The following is an 11,062-nucleotide window of genomic DNA, read 5'->3' as shown; positions in this document are numbered from 1 at the left end:
GCCGGAGACTTCCAGTAGAATTACTTGTTTGGTTCCATCCTCTGTTCCTCCTGACAGAAAGTGACAGCACAGGAGGGGAAGATAGCCAATCCCTCGCTCTTGCCCTTCATATTTGGACCTCTGTGATAGACAGATAAAACCTCCTCAGGGTAAGGGAGGTTGATAACGATACCAGTAATCATCCTGGTCACGTTTTCAAGAATACATCGAACTGAACTTCCGAATATCGACATAGATAATTACTCCAGAGGCTGTAACACATATGAAACGTAACTGAAAAAAAAAAGGTACTCCATTATTTATAACACAATCCTTCATTATCAAGCCATGTCCCCTTTATAGAGGTTTTGGCACGTGCTTCCACAACATCATATCAGTAGCATGGTACATACATTCCCACTGACGAAAACGTTATATCCTTAAAAACGTCTACATTGTTGATAATACACAGGATGGCGCAAGTATTCCCACTCTATAGTGAAGACTTATATAAGATGTAGCCACTTGAATCGCTCAGTACACTAGGCATAAGACAGGGATACCTATATAGGAATTCACACTGCAACAAACCACTGGGGTCCTTTCGAGGTTGTTTGTGGTAGTGGAGGATATCAAGGACCCGAGGTTGTTTGTGGTAGAGGAAGACATCAAGGACCCGAGGTTGTTTGTGGTAGTGGAGGATGTCAAGGACCCGAGGTTGTTTGTGGTAGTGGAGGATGTCAAGGACCCGAGGTTGTTTGTGGTAGAGGAAGACATCAAGGACCCGAGGTTGTTTGTGGTAGTGGAGGATGTCAAGGACCCGAGGTTGTTTGTGGTAGTGGAGGATGTCAAGGACCCGAGGTTGTTTGTGGTAGTGGAGGATATCAAGGACCCGAGGTTGTTTGTGGTAGTGCAGGATGTCAAGGACCCGAGGTTGTTTGTGGTAGTGGAGGATGTCAAGGACCCGAGGTTGTTTGTGGTAGTGGAGGATGTCAAGGACCCGAGGTTGTTTGTGGTAGTGGAGGATGTCAAGGACCCGAGGTTGTTTGTGGTAGTGGAGGATGTCAAGGACCCGAGGTTGTTTGTGGTAGTGGAGGATATCAAGGACCCGAGGTTGTTTGTGGTAGTGGAGGATGTCAAGGACCCGAGGTTGTTTGTGGTAGTGGAGGATGTCAAGGACCCGAGGTTGTTTGTGGTAGTGGACATCAAGGACCGAGGTTGTTTGTGGTAGAGGAAGACATCAAGGACCCGAGGTTGTTTGTGGTAGTGGAGGATATCAAGGACCCGAGTTTGTTTGTGGTAGTGTAAGGTTGGGTTGGTAAGGAGATGGAGGTCTTTCTTCATTCCGTGGTACTCAATGAAGATCAGGTGACTTTTGTAGTTATATCATAAAAATAAGTAGGTACGCCTATAGTGTGTCTTATGACACACTACGACACACACTAGTGAACGGTGTGACGAGGTCAGCTTATTATCTGAGCCTGTCAACACCTCATCATCACTTGTTTGAGCGACCATCCGGCTCTCCCTTGTATCGTCTGTAGGTCCGCTTTACATGTTACACAAGACAACAATACCTTGTGTTTGGTTTTTACACACTAAGCAGTGAGTCCTTGAACACATTCCATGTGATGCAATTACACATGTACAACTCACAATCAAATCATAAAACTAGATAGCTAATGAAATATTAATGGTATGCGTGAATATTTTACATCAGTGGAAGATATAAAGAACCCGAGGCTGTATGTGGTAGTGGAAGATAACAAGGGCTTTCTTCTGAAAGGTTCCTTGCATTAAACAGATGGGTTATCACTTGTTATCATACCCATTCATGGGTAGCGGTTATCCTCACCTTGCTATTCCCAGCGGCCTCTCACCTGGGGTAGGCTGAAGTTCTTCGTGACTGGCAGAGTGGGGCAGAGGCCCAGGTCTGGCGACGTGGTCATCTCCAGTGGCAGGAGACCGCCTAACTCCTCGCAGGAAACGGAGCTCGAGGCCAGGAAGAAAATGGAGATTTGTACGAGCATCGTACGCGGTGTACGTATGTCGTCTACGGTGAATCTGCAGAGGAAATATACTTGTTTACAGGCACAAGTCTAATACTTACTTCAGAACTGAGGTATATGCCTTCTCATGAGATGTTGTCACCGACGTAGATGAACATAGCAAGCCAGTTTATTAATGAAGAAGAATCTCAGTTGCTGAAGCCAGGGCTTCCTAAGAAAACAAAAAGCTTAGAACTAGTGATTTACGTTATCATCATCCATGGTCCTCCGTGATGTCGTTCTGATCTCCAAGATTTTTATGTTTTAGTGAGGAATGAATTCTTGTACTAAACAGTACGCTAGAACTATTCACTATGTTCTAAAACTCTATCTATTATTACCATTACTATTATCATGATTATTATTACACAATTCCTTTTAGGTGGCTCCTGAAGCTTCTCGCTGAGGCTGCATTTACGCAGGATCAGGGAGACGATGGACTCCTTAAGAAGGTGACGCCTGGCTCACAGTTTGACCACCTGCAGGCCGACTCTGATAGCAAGGAGAGGAAGGGGAAATGCTATGTCCTGTGTGGCTGGGTAGCGACAGGATGGATGAAGGCAAGCAAGTATAAATATGTACATGTGTATATATATATATGTATGTCTGTGCATGTATTTGTATGTATATGTTGATATGTGTATCTATATGTGCGTATATGTGTGTATAGGTGTGGATGGGCCATTTTTCATCTTGGCGCTACCTCCCTGACAAGAGAAACAGCGATTAAGTATAATATTTATGAATATATATATATATATATATATATATATATATATATATATATATATATATATATATATATATATATATATATTGGAAAGGATCACAATTTTGCGCGTGATCAAGATATTCCTATGAGTCCTCGGGGAGAATGAAACACGAAAAGTTCCCAAGTGCACTTACGTGTAATGATCACATCATCAGGGGAGACACAAGAGAGAAATATAACGGTCGGTTGATATACATCGAAGAGACGAAGCTAAGACGCCACTTGGTAAACATGCGATTGTCCAAGACAGACAACGAGCGTTCATAAACTTATCATTTTCCAAATTTTATCAAAAATAAAGTTATCTAATTTGTATAGAGCATCACTAATATTAAGATTATAATTCTTTGTGTATTTAATAACAGAAGATTAAATGATATTAATCGTGGTAATAGAGTTAGAGTTGATAACTGAGATGTCATTGCTCCAGTCAATACAATGATCATAGTTTTTAACGTGATTAAACAAAGCATTTGATTCTTGTCACTGTCTTATACTATATTTATGTTGCTTAAGTCTAGCAGAATGATCCTTACCAACATAAAACTTATCACAATTTCTACATGGCACTTTATAGATGCATCCAGGAGAATTTTCTGGTGAATTCTTGATTAAGATATTCTCTATAGTATTATTGTTGCTGAAGGCAACATTTACATTACAGGATTTAAGCAACATGGGAAGTAAAGTAAAATTATTATTAAAACGGAGAACTATAAGATTCTTGGTGTCAATGGGAGGTTTGGGCTCAATTCTATAAAATGATTTCCTTGCTAACTTAAGGGATTTATCAATGAAAGATCTAGGGTACTTTAACTTAGATCCAATAGAATATATCTTCTCAAACTCACCATCAATAAACTCTGGACTGCAAATACGCAATGCCTTAAGGAACATAGATTGAAATGATGATAATTTAAATCTGTCATGTTGAGATGAGTAATAATGGATATATGAGCATACATTGGTAGGTTTTCTGTTTATGCTAAATTTAAACTTCCTTCCTTGCCTATGGATCATGCAATCTAAAAATGGTAACATACCATTATTTTCATTTTCTACAGTAAATTTGATGGAAGGTACTAAATTGCTAAGTAAGGGGAGAAATATTGTAAATTCTCATTTGTTGGCCAAACACAAAGAACATCATATACATACCTAAACCAAATTGCATTAGAAGGTAGGATAACCTTTAGTAATTTTGATTCAAAAAATTCCATATAAAGATTGCTTAGTACAGGTGAAAGAGGGTTACCCATTGCCATAACAACCTTTTGAGCATAATAATCTCCAATAAATTGAAATACAAAGTCTCTTATACACAATTTCATCATTTCAATGAAAACAAACATTGAAACAGGTAAATGAATATCTCTATATTTAGAGAAATACAGTAATTTAACTAATGATGAAATTAATATCTGTAAGGGTTTAGTGTATGCCAGTTTGTCAAAACCAGTGGAACCTAATTGCCCTAAAAGATTTATAAGAGCTATTAACACCTTGAAAAAGACAAGGACATACATATTACTAAAGCATATAAGGCTAACCTGTTGTGATTTTAGACTAAAGTAGATATTTATCTAAAATGAATGATCTTTTAAATGATGACACAACATATTCTAAACTCAGTAAAAATCCCCTAGAAGCAGTTAATTCTCATTTCAATAAAGAAATGAAGTTGTTGTTGAAAGGTACTAGTTCTCTTCTCAAAAGTTTGTCATCTGTGTCCCCTTCATTGCCATATATGTATGGACTTATCACAACACATAAACAGAATTTTCCAGCAAGACCTATAGTGAGTTCAGTAGGCTCCATCACATATAAATTGTCAAAATGAATAGTTTCTTTATCAAGCCCTTTAGTAGGTAAGGTATCAAATTCTAATATCATGAACAATACAGATTTAGTCAACAAGCTTAACAATATCAATGTTAATTTTGATTTCAAACTAGTTAGCTTTGATGCTTCCTCACTTTTCACAAAAGTTCCAATTGATGACCTTTTAGAATATTTATTTAATGTCTTGGTGATATTCATTTACCTGTTTCAAAGTCTGTTTTCATTGAACTGATAGAATTGTGTATAAAAGAATGTCTATTTCAATTCAGTGGAGATTATCATGCTCAAAAATTTTGGCATTGCAATGGGTAATCCTCTTTCACCTGCACTAAGTAATCTTTATAAAGAATCTTTTGAAACAAAATTACTAAAGGATATCTTACCTTCTAATGCAATTTGGTTTAGTTATGTAGATGATATTCTTTGTGTTTGGCCAACAAATGAAAATTTACAAATATTTCTCCCCTTACTTAACAATTTAGTACCTTCCATCAAATTTACTGAAGAAAATGAAAATAATGGCATGTTACCATTTTTAGATTGCATGATCCATAGGCAAGGAAACAAGTTTAAGTTTAGCATATACAAAAAACTACCAAAATGTGCTCATATATCCATTATTACTCATCTCAACATGACAGAGTTAAATTAGCATCATTTCAATCTATGTTCCTAGGGGCATTACGTATTTGCAGTCCAGAGTTTATTGATGATGGGTTTGAGAAGATATATTCTATTGGATCTAAGTTAAAGTACCCTAGATCTTTCATTGATAAATCCGTTAAGTTAGCAAAGAAATCATTTTATAGAGTTGAGCCCAAACCTCCCATTGACACCAAGAATCTTTTAGTTCTTCCTTTTAATAATAATTTTACTTTCCTCCCCATGTTGCTTAAATCCTGTTATGTAAATCTTGCCTTCAGCAACAATAATACAATAAAGAATATCTCAATCAGGAATTCACCAGAAAATTCTCTTTGATGCATCTATAAAGTGCCATGTAGAAATTGTGATACGTTTTATGCTAGGCAGACTGGTAAGGATCTTTCTGTTAGACTTAAGCAATATAAATATAGCATAAGAACGGGACAAAAATTAAATGCCTTGTTTAATCACATTAAAACTATGATCATTGTATTGACTGGAGTAATGCCAGCTCAGTTATTACTCTAACTCTATTACCACGAGAAATATCATTGAATCTTCTGTTTTCATATACACAAAGAATTATAATCTTCATATTAGTGATGAACGATACAAATTAGATAACTTTATCATTGATGAAATTTGTAAAATGATAAGTTTATGAACGTTCGTTGTCTGTCTTGGAAAATCGAATGTTTACCAAAAGGCGTCCTAGCTTCGACTCTTCGTTGTATATCAATTGGCTGTTATATTTCTCTCCTGTGTCTCCCTGATGATGTGATTATTATACGAAAGTGCACTTGGGAACTTATCGTGCTTCATTTTCCCCGTGGACTCATAGGAAAAAAAAAATATATATATACATATATATATATATATATATATATATATATATATATATATATATATATATATATATATATATATATATATATATATGTATATATATATATATATATATATATATATATATATATATATATATATATATATATATATATATATATATATATATAGACGAAAGAAATAGCCCAACCACCCCCATACACATGTATATACACACGTCTACACACGCAAATATACATACCTATACATCTCAATGTACACATATATATACACACACAGACACATACATATATACCCATGCACACAATTCACACTGTCTACCTTTATTCATTCCCATCGCCACCTCACCACACATGGAATACCATCCCCCTCCCCCCTCATGTGTGCGGGGTAGCGCTAGGAAAAGACAACATAGGCCTCATTCGTTCACACTCAGTCTCTAGCTGTCATGCAATAATGCCCGAAACCACAGCTCCCTTTCCACATCCAGGCCCCACACAGCTTTCCATGGTGGAGGGAACGAGGAGAAGTGGAAGACCAAATTGGAGGTGGAAGGATGGAGTAAAAAAGATTTCGAGCGATCGGGGCCTGAACATGCAGGAGGGTGAAAGGCGTGCAAGGAATAGAGTCAATTGGAACGATGTGGTACACCGGGGTGGACGTGCTGTCAATGGTTTGAACCAGGGCACGTGAAGTGCGTAAACGTTTTGTGGGGCCTGGATGTGGAAAGGGAGCTGTGGTTTCGGTGCATTATACATGACAGCTAGAGACTGAGTGTGAACGAAAAAAAGAAAAAAAAATATGTATGTATATATATATATATATATATATATATATATATATATATATATATATATATATATATATATATATATATATATATATATATATATACCTGATGATCACACTTGTCCGTGATGATAGTATGAATGTGAAATCGCACTTCAGTAGTTCATACAATCATATTTAACATGTAATTTCTCTATAAATTTGGCACATGTTTCGTGGAGACTCCACCTCATCAGGTGCCAGTACTTAACAAAGTTATTGAAATCCCAACATCACACACTTGATTCCCGCCATACAACTCCGATATTCCCATTTGTTGTTTTGGCTTTCGCTCATTATTTACAGCCTTCACATCTTTTTAATTCTCCATAATGTTTAATAATACTCTCTCACCCCACCTCTCATTGCCCTCTTTTTCAACCCTTACACTGTCCTCTTGACTTCCTGCCCCCATCTCTTATACATCTCCCAATCATTTGCATCGTCCAAACATCTCCCTCTTATTTCTTTCACTAGCAACTTTACTTCTTTATCCCGCCATTCATTACCCTTTCTTACCTGCCCACCTCCCTCGCACCTCTCTCATACCACAAGAATCTTGCATATGCCATGAGTGCTTCCCTAAATACCTCCGATTCCTCATCCACTCCCCTCACTTCATTTGCTGTCACCTATTGCCAATCTTTCCCGGCATTTCTTCACACAAGTCTCCTTTCCAAGCTCACTTACTCTCACCACTCTCTCCTCCCCGACAGTGTTTCCTCTTTCGAAAACTTCCACAAGTCTTCACCTTCGCCTCCACAAGACAGTGATCAGGCATCCCACCAACTGCTCCACTCAACATAATTATAGCCAAAAGTTTTGCTTTTACAAGTCTATCACTTAATACGTCGTCCAATGATGCCCGTTGACTATCTTTCCCTCTCACATACGTATACTTGTGTATATCTATCTTTTTAATCAAGGTATTCCCAATCACCTACTCATTTAAGCGATTGCCTTTCGCATTACATATATATATATATATATATATATATATATATATATATATATATATATATATATATATATATATATATATATATATATATATATATCTTAGATTCGTAGCGACTCTCCACAGGAGAAATGTGTTTGGTGGCTCATCCTACAGCATTAAGCCCCGACACCCAAATCGATGTTAGGTGGCAGCAGATCAAGTGCTGCCGCTATAATAACAGATAACCTGGCTATTTCCATTAGAGGTGCCGCTCTTACGGACTTATCCCAAGTCAACAGCTTGGAGAGAGGTCAGAAGCCTGCAACATTCGGCTTCGACGTCTCTAATTCCCTCTGGGAATAGCTACCCCTCCCAGACCTGACCTCACCACCTCTTAAGTTGTAGAGTTGTAGAGTTGTAGAGAGGTTTAATCTCAACAACGCAGCAAGTCAGTTAGGCAGTTGATTCACTACTAGACAAGTGTACCACTCCGGTACCTGAACTCTTGACGATGGAGTCCAGCCCAAAGGGCGTCATCTCCATCAGTAGATGCCGCAGTGTGACTAATGACGTGTCATATTCCCGATAGCTTTCTTCGTGGTGCCTCATCTTCGACGTCAACCTTCGGCAGGAACTCGCACGAGACATCGCCTCCGCCCGTTTCTAACCGGAAATTGCCACACACTCCAACGTCCCTTTTCTCTTAAGAACAAAACTATTGAAATTTGCGCCTGAAATGATCGTCATACACACCGATATTGGTTCCGGACTACAGTAATGAAGAATGTATGAAACGGGCTATGTCGGGTACACACGGGTACGCTCCGCGTATTCAGTTCCTGAGTCGCATTTCTCTTGTACCCAACTATCTTCATAGTTACTGAGAACGTGCACAACCAACTGTAACCTATATGTTTCAAGGTAATCAACCTTCTATTTCTTCCCTGAGCATAAAAAAAAATGCTGAAATATTTCAATTTGTTGGTTACCCGTTGTATATCCTAAACCTTCCCCGTGCAGAATGTTAAGGCGTCCTATGAGCCATTGTCAGGCGCGTATAACGCGAAGTACATCGCTTCCTTCACTCACACCTTCTCCCTCCCTTCCTCCAGGAGTGAACCCAGCTCCTATAACATAACAATCTTTGATTATAATTATGACATTCAGTTTTCCAAATGATTTTTCCTAGAATCCTGTGAACACCAATTATGAAATGTCACCCAATGTGTATTACAGCAGCCTAGCTGTCTAAACTACCCGGGGCTGGAGTTACCGCAGCACCGTGGTGGCCTTGGCGCGAGACCTAATGATTAACTTGGTGCTGTTTATCTTGTTTAGGCTTCTACATAGTCCAATATATAGGCTATATACAGTAAACACGTTCACATTGATGTACGTAATTTAAGTGTATCAATGTACGAAGTACTATGTGGGATATATAAATAACATAGATATGACAAACGTTTAACGAGTGGTGGAGGTGAACCACGGCAACTGCTGTCTTGAGATTGTCATTTGAAGGATTTACAAGTTACAGAAACGTACCACAGCTTTGGGAGGTGCAAGGAACTCCCCTACTGACCTGCTACTGCCAGCTGTTGCCTTCCTCACTGTTACAACGTCATCTTCCTGTTGCTTATGTAGCGCACTGACGTTATATAACGGTCGAGGTGCCAACTTGCGTTTTATGGATCGCCCATTTCCTGGTCTTGCTTAACGGCAAAAATAAATCTAAAGGAATCTGTATATTACGTTGACGCTAGCAATACCTTCGCGTAGCCGAAAATGAAAGTTATAGCTCTCAATGATGCTCACGTAATGTTACACTAAATATTAGATACTAAATACTGGAGAGTCAAAATGCAAACTATACATCTATTGTATGTGAAATGAACGTAATGAATATCATTATATATATATATATATATATATATATATATATATATATATATATATATATATATATATGTATTCGCCGTTTCCCGCGTCAGCGAGGTAGCGCTAGGACACAGAAGAACGGCCCATCCACTCACATGCACATAGATATGTATAAACTCCCATACACACACACACACACACACACACACACACACACACACACACATATATATATATATATATATATATATATATATATATATATATATATATATATATATATATATATATATTCATACTTGCTTGCCTTCATCTATTCCTGGCGCTACCTCACCCCACAGGAAACAGCATCGCTATCCCCTACTTCAGCGAGGTAGCGCCAGGAAAAGAGACAATAAAAAGGCCACATTCATTCATACTCAGTCTCTATATTGACGATGCACAGTCCCGCTGAAGGTGACCTTTCACCCGTGGTGTATCCCCAGGCAGGAGGGCGTCAGGTGACACTCGCTCACAACATACAAGCCATACAACAACAGGTATCACTAAGATGCCAACCCGAGGTCCGTGTTCAGCAGGAGCTATGTACTGACCTCGATCTCCTCAGTCGGCGGTTCTGCTAAGCTGATTGCGCTCTCGCGCAACTCTTACGGCCAAACTTTTTCTCCCTACAAGTGGTTTGCTTCGCAACATCGGATGAATTAAGTTTACGCGTTCATGTACCAAGGAATGATTTTACTGACGGGTGTTCGCCGAATACAATCAGAGCTGTCGATGATGACAAGCGTTCGTCCCTATAAACAAACATTTGTATCGGTGGATCTACGAGCCACCTTCCAGGAAACGAATATTTCGTTGTGTTCCGGAGTAGAAATGTTTACCCCTGGGGTTGGGCGGGGCGGGGCGGGGCGGGGCGAGGCGGGGCACCAGGGACATTGGCTGACTCTAGGCCATGTGTCTCCTCTTCCGGTAGGAGGAGTGGCCCACCTGCACGACCCATGCCTGATACCCGACCAGAGAGAGACTGTTCGCTGTGTCATGTTACGTGAGGCGGACCTTACATCGCTGGCCTCCCTCGGTCACTTCCTCAACAGGATGTTCAGTGGTGGATATACAGGCCACCGGGTAGAACAGGTACGTAAACCGATCCGTTTGTTAAGGAGAAACTGGCATTCAGGTGAAGGACTTCCCACGTCTTAAGAAATGTTACAAAATTAGCTTTGCTTACGAAACTGGTCATGTTTGGGGCCTACATCCCTAACACCGCCAGAGGCTTCAGTATAC

The 11,062-nt window shown here is 39.1% G+C and overlaps 1 protein-coding gene across 1 annotated transcript in view; it reads right to left on the bottom strand.

Annotated features, from left to right (window-relative positions):
• The window catches only part of LOC139762008 (apolipoprotein D-like), a 25,970-nt gene extending 15,256 nt beyond the window's left edge, over positions 1-10,714 (bottom strand). The window contains exons 1-3 of the mRNA XM_071686790.1: positions 10,660-10,714; positions 9,483-9,612; positions 1,860-2,043 (exon numbers count right to left, since the gene is read on the bottom strand). Of these exons, the coding sequence (XP_071542891.1) occupies positions 1,860-2,043; positions 9,483-9,612; positions 10,660-10,714 (369 nt within the window). The remainder of the gene's footprint in view (positions 1-1,859; positions 2,044-9,482; positions 9,613-10,659) is intronic.
• Positions 10,715-11,062: the final 348 nt, after the last annotated feature.

Source organism: Panulirus ornatus, chromosome 42 (genome assembly GCF_036320965.1).
Source record: "Panulirus ornatus isolate Po-2019 chromosome 42, ASM3632096v1, whole genome shotgun sequence".
Taxonomy (NCBI): Eukaryota; Metazoa; Arthropoda; class Malacostraca; order Decapoda; family Palinuridae; genus Panulirus; species Panulirus ornatus.
The sequence above is the reverse complement of the archived record's forward strand: the minus strand, read 5'-3'. Positions and strand labels throughout refer to the sequence as shown.